The sequence below is a fragment of the Meles meles genome, chromosome 21 (genome assembly GCF_922984935.1).
Source record: "Meles meles chromosome 21, mMelMel3.1 paternal haplotype, whole genome shotgun sequence".
NCBI classification, from domain to species: domain Eukaryota; kingdom Metazoa; phylum Chordata; class Mammalia; order Carnivora; family Mustelidae; genus Meles; species Meles meles.
The window spans coordinates 9,768,824-9,792,482 of NC_060086.1; the positions used below are offsets into that span (position 1 = coordinate 9,768,824).

The 23,659-nt window shown below is 47.5% G+C and overlaps 2 protein-coding genes and 1 long non-coding RNA gene across 4 annotated transcripts; 2 read left to right on the forward strand and 1 right to left on the reverse strand.

The window, feature by feature from the left end:
• Window positions 1-594: 594 nt before the first annotated feature.
• GJC3 (gap junction protein gamma 3) lies at window positions 595-2,432 on the forward strand. 2 transcript variants are annotated; one of them, XM_045992652.1, is made up of 2 exons: window positions 595-1,372; window positions 1,679-2,432. In XM_045992652.1, the coding sequence occupies exons 1-2, from the start codon at window positions 595-597 to the stop codon at window positions 1,684-1,686; spliced, it is 786 nt and encodes a 261-aa protein (XP_045848608.1). In that variant the 3' UTR covers window positions 1,687-2,432. The 2 variants fall into 2 exon arrangements, with proteins under 2 accessions (XP_045848608.1, XP_045848607.1); XM_045992651.1 differs by lacking the exon at window positions 1,679-2,432 and having other exon boundaries at window positions 595-1,637.
• A 653-nt stretch (window positions 2,433-3,085) lies between these two features.
• Window positions 3,086-6,290, reverse strand: LOC123933471. The gene is made up of 2 exons (XR_006816605.1): window positions 6,183-6,290; window positions 3,086-5,719 (listed from the first exon to the last, which is right to left on the reverse strand). It is a non-coding gene; the product is annotated as an uncharacterized LOC123933471 (long non-coding RNA).
• Window positions 6,291-6,343: 53 nt separating this feature from the next.
• On the forward strand, window positions 6,344-23,444 carry TRIM4 (tripartite motif containing 4). Its single transcript, XM_045992647.1, has 6 exons — window positions 6,344-6,984; window positions 11,876-11,971; window positions 12,578-12,808; window positions 16,971-16,993; window positions 17,230-17,327; window positions 21,345-23,444. Exons 1-6 carry the CDS (start codon window positions 6,592-6,594, stop codon window positions 21,926-21,928), a joined length of 1,425 nt encoding a protein of 474 aa, XP_045848603.1. The 5' UTR covers window positions 6,344-6,591; the 3' UTR covers window positions 21,929-23,444.
• The last annotated feature ends 215 nt before the right edge of the window (window positions 23,445-23,659 follow it).

Genomic DNA, 23,659 nt, shown 5'->3' on the forward strand with positions numbered 1-23,659 from the left:
CTCCTTTTCCGAAGCTGGTTGGGTCTAAAGAACACTAGACTCAGGAGGGCCTTGACATTATGTTCAGTTGATCCACAGCGAGCCCCCTGCCCTGACTACATCTCCATCTGGGAGCAGAGGCCGGACCCCCACGCCTGTGAGCAGCCGGGGCTTGGCTGGGAGCAGGGAGCACGAGAACGCTTGGTCCCCTGGGGTCAGCCCCGACTGTGCCAGGTGCCACTGACCATAGTTGGCCCAGGCCCGGTGGCCGTCAACTGGGGAAGCAATTCTCTGGACTCTGACTAGCCTTTGGTCTAGGGACTGAGGGATGGAGGGAAAGAGGGTGATGCAGACCGAGCCTGGTCTTCTCCCACACGGTACAGAAGGGGACAGAAGAGACAGCCGTCCCCACATCCACTAATTTACAGAAATGACTCCGTTACCTAGAATGAGGAGCAATCAGTCTTGGTAATAAATCAACCAGGTCCTTGGAGAGGAGCAGGAAGGCTTGCTTTACCTATCCTTGGGTTCACAGTGAAGAGGGGGCCTTGCCCTCCTCCCGAAGGACGGGGAGCAACACGCCCACCCTCATTATCATCCTCTCTCCCTAACAGGATGTGCGGCCGGTTCCTGAGGCAGCTGCTGGCTGAAGAGAGCCGGCATGCCACCGCTGTGGGGCGCCTCTTGCTTCCCGTGCTCCTGGGATGCCGCCTCGTGCTGCTGGCTGCCAGTGGGACCGGGATCTACGGCAATGAGCAGAGCGAATTCCTGTGCCACACTCAGCAGGCGGGCTGCAAGGTCGCCTGCTATGATGCCTCCCAACCCTTCTCCCCACTGCGCTTCTGGACCTTCCAGGTCATCTTGGTGGCTGTGCCCAGCGCCCTCTACATGGGTTTTACTCTGTATCATCTGATCTGGCATTGGGAAGAATCAGGAAAGGCGAAGGAGGAGACGCTGATCCACCAAGGGGAGAAGAGCAGAGATGCCTCCAGGGCAGGAAGCCCCAGGCTGCTCTGGGCCTATGCGGCACAGCTGGGGGTGCGGCTGGTCCTGGAGGGGGCAGCCTTGGGGGTGCAGTACCATCTGTATGGGTTCAACGTGCCCAGCTCCTTTGCCTGCCGTCGGGAGCCTTGCCTGGGTAGTACAACCTGCTACCTGCCCCGCCCCTTTGAGAAGACCATCTTCCTTAGGACCATGTTTGGGGTCAGCGGGCTCTGTCTCTTGTTTATTCTTCTGGAACTTGTGCTCCTGGGCCTGGGGGGATGGTGGAGGAGCTGGAAGCACCAGTCTCCTCCTTCTAACTACTCCCCAACTTCAGAGAGCACCAAAAAACACAAGGAACCGACTGATAGCCTCCGGCCAGTGGAAGCCAAAGAGCCATTCCGAGAAGCAGGTGAGAAGGCACTGATGTCCCTCCTTCTTTCTGCCTCTGAGGTCTCTGTCCTCATGATCTCCCACGGCAGGTCCCTCTGCCTCTGGGAGGCAACCCTCCCGCGTTTCAAAACAGAAAACCAGGTTCTAGGCAGATGTCTTCTGACCCGTTTCCAGCCCATCCGCCCAACCCCACCGCCATCGGTATGACCATTCCTTCCAACGAACCAGGACCAGGGCTCTCAGTCAGTCTACCTCCCGCCTTTCCACTTAGGCCTCTTGCTACTTAGAAAAAGTCTCAGCTCCCGCTTGCTTCTCTACTTTGCAGAGTTATGAAGCCACCTGCCTCACCTCGGAAGGGAACCCCACGACTGGATCTTCTTCTGCACATCCAGTGAGTGGGGATTTACTTCCATTGACAAAGCAGAGGCTGTTGAAGCATCTCCAAGGGCCACCGCGGGCCACGCCGCCTGTAGCGCTTCCTGGGAGAACTGTCGCTCCTGCCTTCCCTGCAGAATCTTCTGGTGTCAGAGGCAGTTATCACGGGCTTGGTTCCAGAGTCAGCTGGCAGAGGCCTCCATAAAACTGTGCTTCTCCCCTGTAATAAACACCTGTTGTTGTTGGCATCCCCGTTGCTCAACACCACCTTCCTGTTGAGGTGACTCTATTTACCTCTCCCCTTGGTTCCATGCTCTCGGCTCCCCTCAGCCTCGAAGTCCTGTCACCTCTGGATGTCCCCAGGCCCACGGTGTCTGTCATATTAATTCTAGCCTTCTTTGCATCTCTAATCTAGCATCCTTTAACATTCAGATCTGACTTATTCGAACACCTGGCCACATCCTGTAGGCAGGATCACTGAGAACTCGGAGGCTTAAAAGGACTTGGGGCCACTGCCAGCTTGAGCTCTGCTCAATTCTTGTCTTCCACTTGGCGCACAGCAGCTGTTGCCTTGTCTCCAGCCCAGCGGCAACTCACACGAAGGGCCAAATGCCTACTTTTTTTAAACGCAGACCTCTCATTTCCACCCAGAAAAGACGGGAGAGTTTTGCTGTTGGTTCAGGGGTAACAGGAAGGGAGTATGACTGCATCACAGTATGAATCGACAGACAATTTAAAGTTAAGTATGAAGCTTCTCTTTTTTTTCTCTTTCTCTTTTAAAAAAGATTTTATTTATTTATTTGACACACACAGAGAGAGAGAGAGAGAGAGAGAGAGAAATCACAAGCAGGCAGAAAGGCAGGCAGAGAGAGATGGGGGGAAGCAGGCTCCCTACTGAGCAGAGAGCCTTGATGCGGGACTCGATCCCAGGACCCTGAGATCACGACCTGAGCTGAAGGCAGAAGCTTAACCCATTGAGCCACCCAGGCATCCCAAGCTTCTCTTTTCTTAAGTCTTTCTGTCCCATCTGCTTGAGGGGATTGTAGCCCCCCACCTTTCTGCAGAAACAGCTTTCCCCTCAGTTCTTCCTGCCCTCAAATTCTCAACAAAGAGCAGCTACCTGTTTTGTTTTCTCCTTCTGAGTACCAAATTATCCCAGGGTAAATCAGGAAGGCTCATTCCTAAAGAAAGACATTTGATCCCTCAAGGGACCGACACCTAGGAAATTAGTAATTTTTCTTTCCGCTACGCAAGTGTTTTTATAAAGAATCCCTCATCTACTATAACCAGAGTCCAGCCAAGTGACCAAGGACTGGGGGGGGGGGGGATGTCATCATTCGGAATTCACTCTTGATAATCCTTTTTAAACAGCTTTATTGGAATATAGTTCACATAACACATAATTCATCCACTTAAAGCATACAATTCAATGGCTTTTAGTATAATCACAGAGTTGTGCTTTATGAGTACAACTTTAGGACATTTTCATCAACTCAAAAAGAAACGCTACAACCCTTTTTACCCCCAAACCTCCATGCTCCCCCAAACTTAAGCAACCACCGATATACTTTCTCTCCCTATATTTCTCTCTATATAAATTTTCCTGTTCTGGACTTTTCATATAAATGGAATCAGTCATTCAATACTTGGTCTTTGTGACTGGTTTCTTTCATTTAGCATAATATTTTGGAAGTTTGTGTTGTAGTACGTATCACTACTTCACTCCTTTTTATGGTTTAATGATTTCATTGTATGGCTTACTATACATTTTGGTCCACTTTTTAGTTCATGGACATTTGAATTGTTTCTACTTGTTGGATATTAGGAATAATGGTGCTACTAACATTCATATACTAGTTTTTGTGTGGATGTATGTTTTTCCATTCTCTTGAGTAAATACCTAGGAGCGGAATTGCTGGTGAATACAGTGACTCTTTTTAGCTATTTTCCACAGCAGCTGTACTATTTTCATTCCCAGGAGCAATGTATAAATCGGTTCCAATTTATCCACATCCTCGCCAATGCTTGGTTATGTCCTTCCTACTTTCCTTTTCTCTTTTCTTATCTTGTCTTTCTTTCTTTCTTTCTTTTTCTCTCTCATTCTTCCTTTCTCTTTTTAAATTATAGCCATCCTAGGGGGGTGAAGAGGTTTCTCATTGTGCTATGATTGCATTTCCCTAATGATATTGAGGATCTTTTCATGTGCTTGTTGACTACTGGTATATTTTTCTATGGAGAAAGGTCTACTCAGATCCTTTGGCCATTTTTTAATTGGGTTGTTTGTACCTCTGTTGCTGAGTTCTTTACATATTCTGGGTAACTAGCTCTAGATATATATTCTGACTATTTACGATTATATAGGATATAGGATTTCCTTTTACGCATTCAGTGGGCTGTCTTTCACTTTACTGATTGTGTCCTTCGAGGCACAAGTTTTTAATTTTGAGGAAATTCAACTTATCAATTTTTCTTTTGCTGCTTGTGATTTTGGTGTTGTCTTAAAGAAACTGATGCTTAATCCTTGGCAGTGTGGATTGACACCTATGTTTCCTTCTAAGAGTTTTACAGTTTCAGCTTTACATTTAGATCTGATTGATTTTCAGTTAATTCTTACATACGGTATAAGGGTTCAACTTCATTCTTTTGCACGTGGATATCCAGTTGTCCCAACAGCATTTGCTGAAAAGCCCATTTTTTCTTCCATGATTTTCAGCATCCTTCTTGCAAATCCATTGCTTGTCAATGTTTAGCAGTTATTTCTGGACTATCAATTCTCTTCCATTGATCTGTATGTTTATCCCTATCCCAGCACCACATGTTGTGATTGTTGTAGCTTTGGAATAAGGTCTGAAATTGGGAAGGGTGAATCCTCTTACTTTGTCCTTCTTTCTCAATGTTCAGCTATTTGGGGTCTCTTGACCCCATATGAATAAAATTGTCACTTAGCAGTCCTCAATATTTTCAATAAAGACAGAAGTTCATCTCTGGAGTATAGCGGGATGGAAGCCATAAGGACCTTAAGGTGTCATAGGACCTTATGTTTGCCACTCAGTAACAGGCAGACATACAGACATACATGCTGATACCACATTCACGGCAAAAATCAGCAACTGAAGAGAGCACTTCTTCCTGCTTGGTCCAGAATAAGACTCAGATTCCTTCTCAATATAGCATTTCAATTTTCAAAGAAAATGCATTTATTCGTTGTATGAACATCTAAAAAAGTAGACATTCTGTCTTTTGTCAAAAAGACAAAAGATCACAGAACCCCTTTTCAAGTCACTTAACTGGATATTTGGGAACTACTTACTGAGCATATTATGGGAAGGGCAGTATCTGATATTGGGACACAAGAGGAATTTAAAAATTTCATTCATAAGAAAAGGAATAAAGTGACAAGAATAAAATAAAAAATCCAAGGGTGGGAAACGGATAATTCCCTGAAATAGGCAAGCATATTGTTTGCTGAAAGTCTCAATGGATGTTTCTTGAGATAGCAAAGCGGTGGTTGTTCAAGTTGGGTACCAAAACGGATCTTTCCATGCTTCCCAATCTTAACCACTCCCACTTAAAGAAAAAACTGATTGCCTTTCCACCCACGCTCTGGTTCCATCAGATTATTCTTAATGTCCTCCTTAGGACACTTACAGCTCCATTCCCCAGGCTTCGTTCTGGTCTCGACCTCCTCAGGTAGGAGGGTCGGGAATTGCTCCAGCAGTTAGGGCTGCAGTTACAGGATCTGCTCCTTTCTAGCATCTTCCATAAGAGTCACTCAGCAGATCACCCCGAGGTGGCTTAAAGCATCCCATACCCACAGACCTGCGGAGAGCTGAACCACCCACCTAAGACACTGGTGGGAAGTCTCCTGCCCAGGTAAGATCATCTAACCCGAGATTCTTTACCCCGACTTAACTGTCAGAAGCCTTATCTGCACTGGGTGTGTCCCACGCTCTAGGAATGAGCTTCTTTTCCGTGGTGTTTGTCTCCTGGGCTTGGAAAGAAAGAGAGAAATCAAGGTGACAGGGTGAACAGTCACCCTTCCCGCTAGCTCGTGGGGGCTAAGCACGCCCTCTCCTTCGCGCCTCTCCGAACACTGGCTCTTCAATGCATCCAGCTCCTCCAACACCAGAATATGTGGGCTTCACGGGGGGCAGTCGAGAATCCTGCCTTTCCAAGAACTCAACTAGCCCTTGCGGCTGGAGACCGAGAACGAAGGCTGGAGGTCTTGCAGACCGAAGAACGAATGAAAAGAACGGACCTGTGGGAGAGCAAGCTTAACAGGCCCAGCGCCTTCCTTGTCCCCCACTCCAGGCGCAGCGGCACAACTCCCTCTGGTCCTCCCGGCCCTCCAGGCCCTGGGGCTGCAGCGCGCCCAGAACGCCCGCCCGGGCTGCAGCTCGCCGAGGAAGTCAGAACTCAAGTCTCCCCGTGCCGCAAGCGAACGCGGACCTCACCTGTCCGGCGTGAAGGACAGCGCAGCCTCACGTGCGCCTCCCGGCTTGGCTCCTCCAGCTGCGGCTCGCGAGGGCTCCTCGCGTCCTCTCTAGGCGTTCGGGAGCGAGCTCCGCAGCTCTATCGTTGGCCCGAGGCGCGGCGCGCGTCCCGTCGTGCCCCGCGGCCAAGCCCGGACCGCCTCGGCGCGCCCTCGCGTCGCGGAAATCCTGCGGCGGCCGTGCTCGCGCTCAAACCTGCAGCGCGCGCAGGAGGGAGAGCCGCCGCCCGATCGGCGCGCGCCCGGCCTGGGTCCCGAGCCCCCAGCGGAGCGGCCGCGCTTTCCCCTCCCAGCCGCCCGCGGACAGCCGGCCGCGCCCGCTTCTCGTCGCGACCCCGATCCCGACCACGACCCCGACTCAGAGAAGCGGCATGGAAGCCGAGGACCTGCAGGAGGACCTGACCTGCTCTATCTGCCTGGACTATTTCGAGGACCCGGTGTCCATCGAGTGCGGCCACAACTTCTGTCGCGGCTGCCTGCACCGCAGCTGGGGGCCGGGCGGCGGCTCGTTCCCCTGCCCCGAGTGCCGCCAGCCGTCGCCGTTCTCCTCGCTGCGGCCCAACTGGGCTCTGGCCCGGCTGACCGAGAGGACGCGGCGCCGGCGCCAGGACCCCGTGCCCCCCGGGCAGTGCGGCCGCCACCGGGAAGCGCTGCGGCTCTTCTGCGAGGACGACCAGCGGCCCGTGTGTTTGGTGTGCAGGGAGGCCCAGGAGCACCAGGGGCACATCATGGCGCCCATCGACGAGGCCTTCTACAGCTACCGGGTGAGCGGGCCGTAGCGGGGCTGCAGCTCTTCCCGGGAAGGCTTACTGTTGACCTCATTCTCATCCAAGTACCCACGAGGTGGCTGCTGTTCCCCTTGAAAGTACAGCCCCCACCCCGCCTCCAGGTGCAAAGAAGCTAAGCGTCGCCTAGATCTCAGAGCTGGGCTTAAAACTGGGATGGGGAGGGTCTGCATAGAATTTTCAAGGTGTGGGCTCTTGGCAGCTCCTAGTTTAAGACCGTCACACCTACAGGGTGTGTGCCCTGCTGTCCGTTAGAAACAGGATGCGAGCCACGTATGTAATAAAACTTTCCTAGTGGTACAAAGAAACAGGTGATGCTCACGGCTATGAAAAGTTATCAGTGAGATATGTTACTTTCGTTTCTCTTAATAGGCCTTTGAAATCTGTGTTTACATGCCCGGCACGTGTCACTTGGGACCATCCACATTTTGGGTGCTCACCTGGCTTGGGGGGGGGGGGCTGTATTGCACCGTGCAGGTGTATACCTACAGGTGTAACAGACAGCTGATGATTTGGGAAACGCCAGGCATGGAGTGATGAAACTGGGATTTGTTCCCAGCTTCCTCCATCAGTTGGGGAAAATCACTTAATGTTTGAATTTGGAGATTATCTGTCCTGACCATTTTATGGGTTAAGGAGTTTCTGTTGCATAAATCAGTTTATCGTACTCTGCTCCAGCCACACTGTCTTCTTGCTTTTGTTTCAAGCCTGTTCTTTCTCTACCCCCACCTTCCATCCTTTACATCTTTTTAGCTTTTAGCTTGAAGATCTTCCTTGATCATCCTTTCCAGAGTAGTCCCACCCCCTTCTATGGTGTAACTCCAGTGGTCTCCAACAGAATTGGTTTCTAGTAAGTACTGGTTGAATACACGGGTTTAATGACACAAGTTAAAGTGTTTTATAAACTATAAAATGATGCACAGTTTTATCAATTTATTACAAACAGGAGATATGCAAAGCGGCAGTACTAAGTATGCGTGCACTCAGTACCTTAGTCCTGTCTGCCGGGCGTTGTTCTAGGATCTGGACATAAACGGATAAGAAAGACAGAGCCCTTGTCTTGTAGGGGACACAAGCATGCAGACCAAAAGTTTCAGTGTGTGAGTGAATTATCCAAGTTTGTATGACGTACATAGCTTCGTCAGTGAGGAGTCAGTGGGGAGTCAGAAATGGTTTCACGGAGCTGAATGTGAACTCACTCTTGAAGGGTGAGTACAATAGATAGGGAGGGGATATTCAGGCCAAGGGAACAGCATTTTCTGCGGTGTGGTGGCTTGAAATGGCATGTGATAATTGTCCGAGGACTGGAAGTTGCTCAGTACTTCTGGAATGTAGAGGGAGGAAGGGCGCTGGGAATTCGTGTTCAAGAACTGCTTGGTGTTGCCCTCCTGCCACCTTGTGGCAGTTTCTGTTATTGCAGGGAACGAGTTTTCTAATGTCCCCAGAATTCCCGTTTTTATTCAGGGGCCCTATTCAGGAGCCCTAGTCAGATTCCAACTGTGGCAAGATTCCAAAAGACTTAGGTAGAGTCTTGGACTAGAACCAACGATATGGGATATTTCATGCATACTGGAATTGTTAAGGGCTTTTAAAAAATTGAAAAATTCTACTTAAAAGATGATTGTTTTTTCATTATTAAGTAAAAGCGAAAACTTTAAAAGAGATCTTGGTCCCATTCAAAACAGCTCTCTGATTACAAATCTGATATACATCAGATTTGACAGTGGTCACAAAGTAACAGTTATATCATTGATAAAGGAATAAAATTATTGGAAATAGCTTCCGAAGTAGCAGGATTATATACCTATTTAACAATTAAGGGTAATAAATAGATTACATGTTAGACGACACTGTATTAGAAAGAAATCCGCACAGGTGATTTTGTGATGTGCAACCTAATTTCATCCCCCCCCAACATATTAATACACAGTTTCCAAGCAAACATGAAAACTGGAAGAATTTTATAACACCAGTCAGCCCTCATCTAGATTCTGCCGTTAGCATTTTACTCTGTGTATTGCCTACCTATCCATCTTTTCTCTGTGTCCATCAATTCTTACTTCCTTTTGAGGAATTTAATGTTTTTTTTTTTAAGATTTAATTTTTTGACAGACAGATCACAAGGAGGTGGAGAGGCAGGCAGAGAGAGGGAGAGGAGGAAGCAGGCTCCCCGCTGAGCAGAGAGCCCGATGTGCGGCTCAATCCCAGGACGCTGGGATCATGACCTGAGCCGAAGGCAGCGGCTTTAACCCACTGAGTCACCCAGACACCCCCCCCCCCTTTTTTTTTTTTTAAGATTTTATTTATTTGACAAAGAGAGAGAGATCACAAGTAGGCAGAGAGACAGGAGGAAGCAGGCTCCCTGCTGAGCAGAGAGCCCCATGCGGGGTTCTATTCCATGACCCTGAGATCATGACCTGAGCTGAAGGCAGAGGCTTAACCCACTGAGCCACCCAGGCACCCCCACTTTTTAAGAAATATTTATTTGAGAGAGAGAGCATATGAGGGTGGGGGGAGAGGCGGAGGGAGAGGGAGAAGCAGACTCCTCCTCTGAGCAGGGAGCCTGACGTGGGCTTAATCCCAGGACCTTGGGATCATGACCTGAGCCCCAGGCAGATGCTTAACCGGCTAAGCCACCCCGGTGCCCTGTAGATCTCTTTCTTGACCCTTAGCTGCTAACTAACTATAGCCATTGGGATATCCCCCCACACAGCTCAAACTCAAATTTTCAAGTCAAATATGATTTCCCACCTTCTGTTTACATACTGCTCATTTCCCTGTATTTCCTAATTTGGTTAATAGCTTACAGTCCTTCTAGTTGTCAAGCCAGAAACCACAGGCTAAATCTGGACTCCTTCCTCCTATAGACATTTGGTTACCAGTTCTCGTTGGTTTTCCTTCTTTTTTTTTTTAAGATTTTATTTATTTATTTGGCGCAGAGAGAGAGAGAGAGAGAGAGATCACAAGTAGGCAGAGGGAGAGGGGGAAGCAGGCTCCCTGCTGAGCAGAGAGCCCGATATGGGGCTCGATCCCAGGACCCTGAGACCATGACCGGAGCTGAAGGCAAAGTCTTAACCCACTGAGCCACCCAGATGCCCCCCCCCCATTTTTAAAAGATTTTATTTATTTATTTGAGAGAGTGAGAGCCTGATGGAGGTGGATGGGCAGCAGAGGGAGAAGCAGACTCCCTGCTGAGCAGGGAGCCCAGTGCAGGGCTTGATCCCTATTTCAGGATTCCGGGATCATGACCTGCACTGAAGGCAGATGCCAAACCCACTGAGCCACCCGGGCCCCCCACCTACCGGTTTTCCTATTGTGTGTGTACCTCTAACCTGCCTGCTGCTGTCTGAGGTCATGTTTGACCTCAGGTCTGCTACCAGGTGCTGACCCCTCCACAGACCACATTGTTAATGCTGATTGACTCCTTTTACTTTTTTTAACAGGTCCTTCAGGTATATATGTATGTATTTATAAAGATTTTATTTATTTATTTGACAGAGACAGCACAAGCAGGGGGAGCAGCAGGCAGAGGGAGAAGCAGGCTCCCCAGTGAGCAAGGAGCCTGATATGGGACTTGATCCCTGAAACCCGGGATCATGCCTTGAGCCAAAGGTAGCGGCTTAACCCACTGAGCCCCAGGTCCCCCTTAATTCAGGTTTTTAAATTACAAAGTGGTACATGCCTCATGTAGAAAATCAAGCAAAACAGAAATTTATGAAATTTTTAGTCCCCTCGCCCCAATTTCCAAGACATTTCTATTCCACAGAAATAACCAGTGTTAATAATACTGAGTTATATATGCTTCCAGAATTTCCTGCTATTTAAATAGAGACATACACCTAGGGGTACCCGGGTGGCTCAGTTGGTTGAACATCCAGCTCTTGATTTCATTTCAAGTCCTGGTCTTGGGGATGATGGGATTGGGCCTGGTGGAGGGCTCCGCGCTTAGTGGGGCGTCTGCCTGCTGTTCTCTCCCTTTGCTCCTCTCCCTGGTCAGGCGTTACCACTCTCTCTCTCTAAAGTAAATAAAACACACATAAATAATAAATATTTATTTATATTTAATAATATTAAATAAAGAATATTAATATTTAATTTTAATTTATATTTAATTTATATTAATTTAATATTTAATTTAATTTTAATTTAATATAAATATTAAATAAAAAATAGTATTTTTTCTTTTCAAAACAAAATTATACAATACTATTGTCTAACAGCGTAGTTTTTTTAACTTAACTATGTCAGTATATCAAGAGCTACCTGAGATTGGCATTAGAGTAGCAAAACACCGTAATTTATTTAATAATTCCCCGTTGTTGGATAATGAATCATGCTGCAGAGAACAGTACTATACATATTAATACATAGTATTTTTGCCAGTGCTTCATCGCACAGATTATTGGGGGTGGGCTTATGCATTTTAAATGATTCTCAGTCCTTTCAGCTGCCCTTCACAAAGATGGCACCTTTCTTTTGTTTTTTGGTCTTTTTCTTGCATGAGAATTGATTAATTGATTTTTTAAATTACTAACGGTGTACTAGATGTTGGCCAACTGAAGTGACAATGGCACCTTTTTATAAACATCTGTCACCACTCGGTATCAGAGGCTTCCCTTGCCAATATTAGGTATTTATTAATCCTTTATTTAATAGTTTTCATTTTTTGCCAACCTAATAGGCAGGCTCTGTCTAGTGACTCTTACAGTGTTGTGAAGATTTCAGCCCGGAATACCTTTTATGCCTAGGTCTGTAGCTGTCCCGAACATTTTCTCAGTCTTGTTCCCTGTTCGGATTAGGTGGCTTTTCGCTTTTGAACAGGCAGGATGCTGGGGGAGAGGATTTTTCTGATACGTGTTTCTGCCGGCAGGAAAAGCTGCTTAACGCCCAGTGCAGTCTGAAGGACAAGATGAAGAAAGCCACGTATTTTCAGGACATCGAAGTGAAGAGTGCTACCGAGTGGAAGGTAACAGCAGAAGCCATGGGGGCACTTCTCGGCCCGGAGGCCCCTTGGTGGTGTTGGGAGGAGTTGTCAGGCTCCTTGCCGATGAGGTGATAGAACAGGTGACAGGCTCTCTACTGACCTGTGGTTTCGGGGGGTGGGACTTTCACATGCTTTATCCCCATGTCTCTAAGGTAGTGCCCCTCTTCTTCCCACTTTTTCCTAACTATATCCCTAGGTCGCTGCTGGTTTGGGCCCACGGCATCATGGAAAGCCAACGGGCTTTGCTTTGAGAGAGACTCATTTAGTTGGGAGGCACGATGCGCTCTGCCGCACATCCAAAGGTTTCACAACACTGAACGGTCGGTGTCCTGGAGGCCGAACTAAATACGAAAAGAGAAAGTGTATTCTAGTTCAAAAGGCATACGAACAAGGCGTTGCCGTCGGTGGCAGAGACTCCCGTGTCGGCAAACACGAACTCACACCCTACAGGCTAGTGCAGAGCTCCACGTCACAGAACTAGATGAGCCGAAATCTGGGGGCTGGGGGCCGGCCAGGAGCTCTCTGGGGGTGGAGATCAGGATGGGAGCCCCCCCGGGCCAGGGCTGAGCGCATCTCCTGTGGCTCTAGGAGAAGATGAAGAATCAGCGGGTGAGACTGAGCGCCGAGTTCGCGAAGCTGCATCTCTTTCTGGCGGAAGAAGAGCAGCTGTTTCTTCAGAGACTGAGTGAAGAAGAAAAAGAGACGAAGAAGAAGCAGAATGAGAACACGTTAAAGCTCCATCAGAAAATCACGGCCCTGAAGCAGCTCATCGTGGAGGTCAGGGAGAAGAGCGAGAGCTCGAGCCTCGAGCTGCTCCAGGTGAGGTGGGGGGGGGGGGGTTCCGAGCAGCGCTCCCGGGGCTCCGCTGGTCTTCAGAGCTACGGGCCTTTCCTCGGGAGTGGGTGTCGGAGAAGAAAGGTTTTCTCTCCGTTGGGGATTATGTTACTACTATCATCAAAGAACCAAAGATCCACCTTTCATTGGTTATGACTGTGGAAGTCAGGTGTGCTGAACTCAGGTATTATGAGACACCCGGGTTCACTGGGTCCCACGGTTTGCCGGGGATCTGAAGCGCATCTAAGACTTTTCCATTCATCGTATTTGTCCATTTGTGATTCTTTGTTGAAGCAGTAAAACAAAGCACACCTAAAAATCACAAAGTAGGTAACTGTCTGGGCAGTTTTTAAGATAAATTTATTTTTTTTTACTAATTTATTATTATTTTTTGAAGATTTTATTTATTTATAAGAGAGCACAAGTAGGCAGAGAGGCAGGCAGAGAGAGAGAAGAAGCTGGCTCCCCGCTGAGCAGGGAGCCGGGCAAGGGGCTGATCTCAGGATCCCCGGATCATGACCTGAGCTGAAGGCAGACATTTAACTGACTGAGCCACCCAGGCGCCCTCTTACTAATTTTTAATCATTACTATCAGAACTTGATAAGAACTTTGCTCTTAGCCCCAGATTTTGATTGATAACATTCATTTAAATACTTTCTAATACGCAGCAACTTTTAAAAGGTCACAATTCTAATTCCTTAGCACTTAGGAGTGTCTGGCTGGGTCAGTCAGCAGAGCAGAGCGTGTGACTCTTGATCCTAGGGTTGAGAGTTCAAGCCCCACATTAGGCATGGAGCCTACTAAAGAAAAAAAAGTTAAAAAAAAAAAGTAATTCATTAGTCCTTAGATTTGGGACTTCTAAGCCTTTATTAGCAGTAGTCCTTTACCTTTGTAGTCTCATCAGGTAAGTGTCCTTCTAGCTCTTTCAGTTTTCAGGTAGGATCTAACATTCCTGACGGTCTCTTTTTTTTCTGCTGGGATGATTCGCCTTTGGTCTTAGAGCCCTCAGAACCTCTCTTTCTTCCATATGTGACCAAAGAAGAAAGAACTATTGAAGAGGTCCTTTAATCTGTGATTACATTTAAAAAAAAAAAAAAGATTTTATTTATTTATTTGCCAGAGAGAGAGTGCGCGTGCGCGCCCAAGGGGCTCGATCCCAGGACTCTGGTATCATGACCTGAGCTGAAGGCAAAGGCTTTTTCTGCATCAATTGAGAGGACCATATGGTTCTTCTCTCTTCCCTTATTGATTTGTTCTATGACACTGATTGCTTTGCGAATGTTGAACCATCCTTGCAACCCAGGGATGAATCCCACCTGGTCATGGTGGATAATCTTTTTAATGTGCTGTTGGATCTATTTGCTAGGATCTTGTTGAGAATCTTTGCATCCATATTCATCAGGGATATTGGTCTGAAATTCTCCTTTTTGGTTGGGGTCTTTGCCTGGTTTGGAGATCAGGGTAATGCTGGCTTCATAAAAAGAGTCTGGAAGTTTTCCTTCTGCTTCAATTTTTTGAAACAGCGTCAGGGGGTGCCTGGGTGGCTCAGTGGGTTAAAGCCTCTGCCTTCGGTTCAGGTCATGATCCCAGGGTCCTGGGATCGAGCCCCGCATCGGGCTCTGCTCCACAGGGAGCCTGCTTCCTCCTCTCTCTCTGCCTGCCTCTCTGCCTAGTTGTGATTTCTCTCTGTCAAATAAATAAAAAAAAAAAAAAAAAAAAAAAAAAAAAGAAACAGCGTCAGGAGAATAGGTGTTATTTCTTTAGAAAGTTTGGTAGAATTCCCCAGGGAATCCGTCAGGTGCTGGGCACTTGATTTTTGGGAGGTTTTGTTTTTGTTTTTGTTTTTTTAAATTTTATTTATTTATTTGACAGACAGAGATCACAAGCAGGCAGAGAGGCAGGCAGAGAGAGAGGAGGATGCAGGCTCCCTGCTGAGCAGAGAGCCTGATGCAGGGCTCGATCCCAGGACCCTGGGATCATGACCTGAGCTGAACACAGAGGCTTAACACACTGAGCCACCCAGGCGCCCCTATAATTGTTGTTTTCTTAATTAGTTCTTGGGTTTGCTCTGTAGCTCTGGTTCTTTCTCAGCCTCCGGAGCTGGCATGCTTAGCTCATCTACGCTGACCCTTTCTTTTGCTGGTAAATGTTTTTAAGCTCTACTTTCCCCTGTAAGTATTACTGTGTCTACGGATTCAGACGGCATCATTTTTAATACAGTGCAATACAATAAATCATAAACTTGACAGATTATCACCAAGGGACCCATCCGTGAAAACGCCAGCCAAGTGAAGTGATAGGACACGAGTAGCCTCGGGCCGGGGTGCCAGACACCCCCCTTGTGGCCATGTCAGCGCCCCTTCCCTTTCCTGCGAGGCTGTTCTTCCTCCAGACTCTTCCCGCAGTCTTGTCTTGCCTGTTTTTGAATAAGAGTCTTCAGTGCGTGCTGCTTTTTCCCGACATCATGTTGTGTGACTAACCCATGTCCTTGTAGACGGCTGTTTGTCCATCACTGCGGAGCACTTCCCAGCCTGGAGTGACCTTGCCCCACCAGGGGCAGTGTTGGAGACATTTTTGGTTGTCGCAGCTCGGGGGTGGCTTTTACTGTCACAGAAAAGCAATTAGGAGCGTGGTCCACCTTTCTGTCCATTGTGTGTCTGGGAAAGCAGTTCCTGGTCACAGGGCGGTTGTTGGTTCAGCTTTAGTAGGTGCTTCCAAACCATTTCCCAAAGTGCTTGCACCAGTTGCCATGGTTCCCAGCAGTGAGAGAGAGAGAGCCCGCGGCCCTGTCTGCTCGGCCCTACTGTGGATTGTCGGGTCTTCCATGTCAGCCGTCCCAGATGCAACAGCGTGTTAGCCCAGGCCCTCAGTCAGCACCCCGCCCTCCGCTCCAGCGGTAGCTGCGTTCCCCTACTGACCAATGAGGTTGAGTACTTTTTCATGTGGCGATTAACCATTTTGATACTTCTTTTTTCTAAGGCTTCCTTAAGGTATAATGTACATATCTTATAATTCACCCATTTGAGGTGTACTTTTTTGTAGCTAAGTAAGTGATTTTGAAGTTGTGGAAACCTTACCAAAGTCCAGTTCTAGAGCATTTCCATCTCCCCAGTAAGACCATGTGGTGCTTGTTTATAGCTGATCTCTGTTGCTGCTTCCAGCTTTAGACAGTCTGCTTTCTGACTCCAGTTTCCTTTTCTAAGTATTTCTATAGACAGAGTCATACAGTCTGTGATCTTTTGTGTATGGAATCTTTCATTTATACTGTTTCTGAGGCTCATTCATGTTATAGCATTCGTTCGAATTGTATTTATATTCCCCTTTTTATTCCCGAATAGTATTTCACTATAAAATATGTCACGTTTTGTTGATTGGCTCATGAACTGATGCACATTTGGGTTTTTCCAGCTTTGGCTATAATGAATGATGCTGATGTGAACAGTCGCCTGCCCCTCTTCGTCTGGACATACACTTTTGTTTCTCTTGGGTGGACAGTAGGAGCGGAATTGCCAGGCTGTATCGTGTGTGTGTGTGTGTGTGTGTGTGTGTGTGTGTGTGTGTATATTTTTTTTAATTTGACAGACAGAGATCACAAGTAGGCAGAGAGGCAGGCAGAGAGAGAGAGAGAGAGAGGAAGGAAGCAGGCTCCCTGCTGAGCAGAGAGCCCGATGTGGGGCTCCATCCCAGGACCCTGGGATCATGACCCAAGCCGAAGGCAGAGGCTTAACCCAGTGAGCCACACAGGTGCCCCTGTATCATATATTTAATTTGTTAGAAACTGCCAAACTATTTTCCAAAGAGGCTGACCATTTTGTATCATCACCACAGTCTCACCAACACTTGTTACTGTCTGTGGGTGAAAGAGAATGGGTGGAGAAGTAGGCAGAAAGCCAGGAGAGAGTTCGTGTAGAGGTCCCAAAGGAGGAAGAGTCAGGTTTTAAGAAAGGGATTGGTTACCATTGTCAAACAGCGCAGAGGGGTCCTGCGAGAAAAAGACACTATGTGTTCAGTCCATTGGGTTTGGCAGCATGAGATCACCCGTGACATTAGCAAGCATGACCGATGTAAAACACCTGCTCACAAAGTTGAGTACCAGATCTTGGGAGGAGGGGACGTAACTTGCTTATGTTTTTCTTCTCTTCACAGAATCCAAAAGATGTGTTGACCAGGTATGAGCTGCTGCTTTTTCACGGGGCCCTGAGTGGAGGGGAAACAGAGCTGGGCTCCAGAGAGCAGTCCGGGCACAGCTGAGAGTCGGTGGAGGAGGAATTCCACCGCTCGCTTTCGCAAAGGGGAATGGGCACATGGTGGTCTAAGCTTTGGGCTTGGAACCCTCAGTGGGAGTTGGGGGCCTTGGCTGCCTGAGTTGTCCCCTAAGAAGAGCAGCCTTCTCTGCTTTCCTTAGGAGTGAGAACCAGGATGTGGACTATTCCCCTGAAGTTTTCACGGTGAAGAATGTGTGCCAGATTCCAATGATGAAGGAAATGCTGAAGCGATTCCAAGGTAAGCAAGTTTGCATCTCCCAGAAATCTTTAATATAAGAGAATAAGCACTGAGAAGAGTCTAGAAAAGAAAGAAGAAATAGAACATGCAGCCAGCAGGAGGGTCAGGAAAAATGATGATAACTAGAATACCTGGGTATATGCTTCATTCAGGAAACATTCACTTAATGTAAACCATGCGTTATTAGCTGCTAGTGACACAGAAAGAAAAAGATGTATTTCTAAGAATGTAAGTAAACTGGAGAGAGACTCCTATCATTTGCTGTAATGTAGTGGGATCTGCTCTTTTTCATGGTACGAGCAAGATACCATGGGAGGTCAGAGAAAGAGCTCTGTTGGGGATGAAGTAGGGAAGTTTTCACACAAATGTGACATTGTTCTGGGATTTGAGGGATGAATAGGAGTTTGCCAAGTGGAAAATGGAGGTATACTTATGTAAGCAGGGGAGCAGCAAGAGCTAAGCTGTGGAGAGAACAGAGGAAGGGTATCCAAAGTGACTAAACTGTAAGGTACATTGTGGGGAAAGGCAGGACCTGAGGTGGTGATGGTGAGTGTAGGAAAGTCTGAAGATAAGGTGACTGGATCTCCGGGGACATGCCGAGGCTTGTCGGTGTTGTAAACACGACATGGGCAGTTCTCTTTTGCACTCACTGATGAGGAACCCTGTGGTGGTAGCTGTCTACTAAGATAAAGTAATGGGGACTGTATTTCCGCTTCGGCCTGAAAACAAGACAGACACAGCACCTGAAGTAACTGTTTTCCCAACTCTGGATGTCAGGCAGGCAGTACAGGACAAGGAAAGGCGAAACAGATGAGGTGAGCTCTAGGATGGTTCCAGCCTCCTCCCTGATGAGCTTCTGGGCCATCGCAGGGGGTGGGGAGGGTCATGGAGGTGGAGCCAGGTGGAGGCGTGGCTTGAGTCCAGGGAGGACAAAGCAGGGAGAGCTTGGAGAGCACTGGCCAGAGTACTGGCGAGGAGAGAGCTATCCACGGGGCAGTGATCTACAGAGGTGGCCCCTGAGTATTTAGCAAAATACTAACCAGCAGATGCTTGTGAAAAGCCACCTTAGGCTGAGGAAGGACGTTTCCAAAATGATTAGAAGGAACAGTTCCTGGTGCTCCCACAGGGCCCAAACAGTGCCTGTTCCTAGCAGCCTGACTAGAAAACTCCTAATTCCTGGGAAAATAATTGCCTCATTAGTGGACCCACCTTATAAATCATGAACACCAGTCCCGAAAGGATCAAATTATTTCCAGGTAACTGCATCCCAGGACAAAGCTCAAGAAGATTTTAAAAAATGAGTACTTGATGTCTGACATCCAGCCACAATGTCTGACATCCAGTCAAAGATTACCAGGCATGCAAAAAGGTCGGAAAGTATGACACATGATGAGAATAATCGATTGAAACTGACCGAGGATTGACCCAGCTGTTAGAGTAAGCACAGGAGGACTTTAATCAGCTATCCTATAAGAGGTATTTGGAGATGTGGAAGATCTAAAAAAAGTCCCAGATCAAACCTCTGGAGGTAAAACTACAGTGATGGAGAGGAACCCCCTGGTTGGGGTTAATAGAAAAAAAGATGATTGAATTTGAAGGTGCAGCGGTGGAAGCTACAAAACGAACACCTTAAAACGCGAAAAGAGCCTTGGTGAGCTGGGGGACAATCTCATGCAGTCTTATGGGTGCTAAGTGGGATCCTTGAGATGAGTAGGATGGGGATGAGACAGGGAAATATCTGAAGGAATAATGGCCCCAGGGCCCCAGGGCGGCTCATTCAGTTATATGGTTGCCTTCAGCTCAGGTCATGATCTCAGGGTCCTGGAATCAAGCCCCATGTCAGGCTCCCCCCTCAGCGGGGAGTCTGCTTATCTCTCTGCTCCTCCTGGTCCCACTCCTTTTTTTTTCTCTCTCTCTCAAATAAATAAAATCTTAAAAAAAGTCCCCAAATTTTCCAAATTTGGTGAAGACCATAAGTCCACAGATTAAATAAGGTTGATACGCCCTAAGCACAAGAAGTATGAGGGGAACTACACCAAAACCAGGGTAAAGAGAACATTTTTGATGCAAGAAGAGGAAAAGGACATGTTAAATGGAAAAAAAAAAAAAGATGATGTCCCATTTTTCTGAATTTACCAAATGTATAAGAAAGAAATATCCATTCTACATGAACTCTTAACAAAACACTAAAGAGGGAACAATGCCCAGTTCAGTCTACACGGTCAGCATTATCATGATACCCAAATCAGACAGACATTACAAGAGAAAAGGGCTATAGATCAGTGTCCTTTGTGGACACAGAAGAATTCTGAAGGTAATTTTAGCAAATTGAACCTAACAACATATTTATAAATAAAGCATCATACCTGAATGGGTTTTACTCTAGAAAAGCAGGTTGGTTTAACATTTGAGAAACCAGTGTAATTTATATTAGCAAACTAAAAATGGAAACCTATATGATCACTTCAGTAGATGCAGAAAAAGCATTTGTTAAAACCTAATATCCATTCCTGATTTTAAAAATTCTGGGTGTTACTACTGGGTATTTACCCTAAAGATACAAACGTAGTGATCCGAAGGGGCACATGCACCCGAATGTTTATAGCAGCAATGTCCACAATAGCCAAACTATGGAAAGAACCTAGATGTCCATCAACAGATGAATGGATAAAGAAGGTGGTCTATATATATACAATGGAATACTATGCAGCCATCAAAAGAAATGAAATCTTGCCATCGGCAACGCCGTGGATGGAACTAGAGGGTATCATGCTTAGCGAAATAAGTCAGTCGGAGAAAGACAACTATAATATGATCTCCCTGATATGAGGAAGTGGAGATGCAACATGGGGGGTTTGGGGGGTAGGAAAAGAATAAATGAAACAAGATGGGACTGGGAGGGAGACAAACCATAAGAGACTCTTAATCTCACAAACAAACAAGGTTGCTGGGGGAAGGGGGGTCGGGAGAGGGTGGTGGGGTTATGGACATTGGGGAGGGTGTGTGCTATGGTGAGTGCTGTGAAATGTGTAAACCTGGTGATTCACAGATCTGTATCCCTGGGACTAATAATACATTATATGTTTGTTAAAAATTTTTTTAAAAATTCTGGGTGTTATACGCAAATAGTGAATTGTTGGACACTCCATCAGAAACTAATGATGTACTCTATGTTGGCTAACTGAACATAATAAAAAAAAATATGGCTTGGTAAACTAGAGAGACATGGAGAGTCTGGGAGGAAGAGGATTGGGAGGCAGGAGGCTGGGAAGGAAGTCAGAGAGACCGTTAAAGCCGGGGGGAGGTGGTGGTGGTGTCTGAGTGAAGACGGTGGCAGTGAGATGGAGAAGGGCAGAGAACTTGAGTGCTGTTTCAGAGGTGGAATTGATAGGACTTGTGACGAATAACCTATCCAGGGTCAGAGAGAAGGAGGAGTCAGATAACCTCAAGATTTCAAGGGTGTGAGTGTTCGGGTAGAGGTAGCGCCCTTGCCGCTCAGAGAACAGAGAGGGCAAGAAGATGTCTGCATGGGAAGGGATAGGAGTCCCAAGAGGATGGAAGGGGACTTTGAACTGTCAGGGGCCCGTGGAGATGCCCAGTGAACAACTGAAATGAGTGAAGAGAAAACTTGTTAACAGTGTCACCTCTGTGGCCCAGTGCAAAGCACCAGCCAGTCCGCCATCTTGGTCTGGTCCTGATTCAGCAAGTCGGAATCTGATCATGTTTCTCCCAGTCTGATGTTGATTGTGAAGACTCGGGACCACGAGCTCACGAGCTCCCTGTTTTTAGGTCTTAGTCATTTGGAACAGAAGGGAAATGAAGATTTCACCGTGCTAAGGCCGCACTGGGGCCTGCCAGGCCCGGCCAAGGATGAGTTGAGAGGCGCTGGGGGTCTCATCGCTAACAGTTCTTGTCTGGAGATGCACACAAATGAAGCTGGGAAAGAGGGGTGCTTCTGGAGGAGGGCTGGTGGGAAGTTGTCACGTTCTAAATGGCCAACTCTCATTTTCTCTGCAGTGTCTGTAAGTGTCGCTGAAGACACGGCTCATCCCAAGCTCGTCTTCTCCCAGGACGGGCGATTCGTGAAAAATGGAGCATCAGCCAGTTCTTGGCCCTTGTTTTCCTCAGCCTGGAGCTACGTTAGCGGATGGAGGAATTCTCAGAGGAACGCACCATTCGTGGGCAGATTTCAGCACTTACCCTGTGTTTTGGGAAAAAACGTTTTCACTAGAGGGAAACATTACTGGGAAGTTGAGAGCCGAGATAACCTGGAGATTGCTGTGGGGGTGTGCCGGGAGGACGTCATGGGGCTCGCTGATGCTTCAGAAATGTGCCCCCATAGGGGCATCTGGGCTGTCTTCTGGGGTTCCTCTGGCTATCGGCCCCTGACAGGCTCTCCTGAAAGCCCTACCAAGCTGGAGCCCGCTCTTCACCGGGTGGGCGTTTTCCTAGACTCCGGGGCCGGGGACATCTCTTTCTACAGTGCCGTAGACGGCGCACATCTGCACACCTTCTCCTGTCCAGTCTCCCGCCTCCGGCCATTTTTTTGGTTGAGTCCATTAGCGTCTTTAGTCATCCCGGCAGTGACGGGTGGGAAATGAGCCTGTTCTTCCCCTGCCCAGGAGTCTCTCCCTCTACCCCAGCCCGGGGACAGGCGTCCCTTGGCCCCCTTCTCTCGTTTCCTGTATACCGGCCCAGGGGCACATCCGTCCTGTCCGCTGGGATTTCAGTTTCATGTTCCGTTCCACTCCTTGCGTGAGCTCTGCACACCCCGGGATGGCAGACGCCGTTGGCTGCCTTTCCAACAGCCACTTGCTCCATTTCCCACCTTCTCTTCTGGTTCTTCCTGACGGAACTGTTGGCTGAGCACCCTCCCTGGGCTTCAAGAGAGGCAGCCCCCTGTGAGGCAGTGCTGGCCAGTGAGCTGGAACGAGACATTCCAGGTGATTCTGGGGAAAGATTCTGTAGCTTTAAAAAAGGTGTTTGAGGGGGCGCCTGGGTGGCTCAGTGGGTTAAAGCCTCTGCCTTCGGCTCAGGTCATGATCCCAGGGTCCTGGGATCGAGCCTGGCATCCGGCTGTCTGCTCAGCGGGGAGCCTGCTTCCTCCTCTCTCTCTCTGCCTGCCTCTCTGTCTACTTGTGATCTCTGTCAAATAAATAAATAAAAAATATTAAAAAAAAAGGGGGGGGGTTTGAGGAGACACAGCCCATCTTCTGATGTTAGCAGCCGTCTAGGAACTGAGGAGAGCACAGTGACAGGAAGAAACATGGTCTTTGTTGGCATCATTGGGCTGTTGGAATTTCCTTAATCTGAAACGTCTTATTATGGGAGATGATTGCTCCCTTATCATATAAGGGAACTGAGGTTGTCTTTTGGTATAGGATTGTCTCACTTTCCCTGAAACTGGACAACTTTGTAGACTCCGTTTCTGTTTAATCATATAATTCTTCTGTCCCTGAAGTACGGATACTGCTTACTTTTCTGGATCAGAAAGTTGAGGAAATCTTCCCTTACTCTGACCGTGTCTGTGCCCTCGCGTGTTCATTTTGTCACCCGTCTGTCACATTCTTACATTGTTTATGTAAGGAATTAATGTCACACCTAAAATAGTGGGAGACACTTGCTAAGGACTCAGACTGTGCCGCTGGCCTCTTCGGTAACGCTTTCCTGCGACTTCTGCAGAAGCTTGGTGGGACAAGGAAATTAAAATCCTCTTTCCACAAGTAGGAAAACAGAACTTTGGAGTAACTCAGTAATGTTTAGCTGGCGGATGGGAGTGTCGGGATTAAATCCAGATCTGAGCTAAAACCCTGTGCTCTTGTCCATGTTTATTTGTAGGCATTTATTAAATGCTGATTATAGGTCAGCTTCGCCTTTGTTACACATCTTTATCTGTATACACACTTCCCCCCATTTTACCTTCTTTAGATTATAAGCCCTCAGCAGATTGTAACAGGTGCCGGGCAGTTAGTTTAAAAAATAATGACGGGTGCCTGGGTGGCTCGGTTGTTAAGCATCTGCCTTTGGCTCAGGTCATGATCTCAGGATCCTGGGATTGAGTCCTGCATCGGGCTCCTTGCTTGGCGGGAAGCCTGCTTCTCCTTCTCCCACTCCCCCTGCTTGTATTCCCTCTGGGTGTGTGTGTGTCTCTCTCTAAATAAAGTCTTTTAAAAAATAAAAATAAAGATTGTTTCTCTCTGGTTGTAAGAGGTACTTATAACAGAAAATTTGGAACATACAAAAGTGTGAAGAAGCTGAAAATTATTGATAATCTCACCACTTCTAACACTGTAATGGGTTTCCTCCCAGATTTTCAGTAAATTTTCTTGTAG

Excerpts from the sequence above, each read along its gene's own strand:
- GJC3 (XM_045992651.1), top strand. The coding sequence starts at position 595 with ATGTGCGGCCGGTTCCTGAGGCAGCTGCTGGCTGAAGAGAGCCGGCAT.
- TRIM4 (XM_045992647.1), top strand. The coding sequence starts at position 6,592 with ATGGAAGCCGAGGACCTGCAGGAGGACCTGACCTGCTCTATCTGCCTG. Across the intron at positions 6,985-11,875 it reads AGGCCTTCTACAGCTACCGG|GAAAAGCTGCTTAACGCCCA; the intron begins GTGAGCGGGCCG and ends TTCTGCCGGCAG. Across the intron at positions 16,994-17,229 it reads CCAAAAGATGTGTTGACCAG|GAGTGAGAACCAGGATGTGG; the intron begins GTATGAGCTGCT and ends TGCTTTCCTTAG.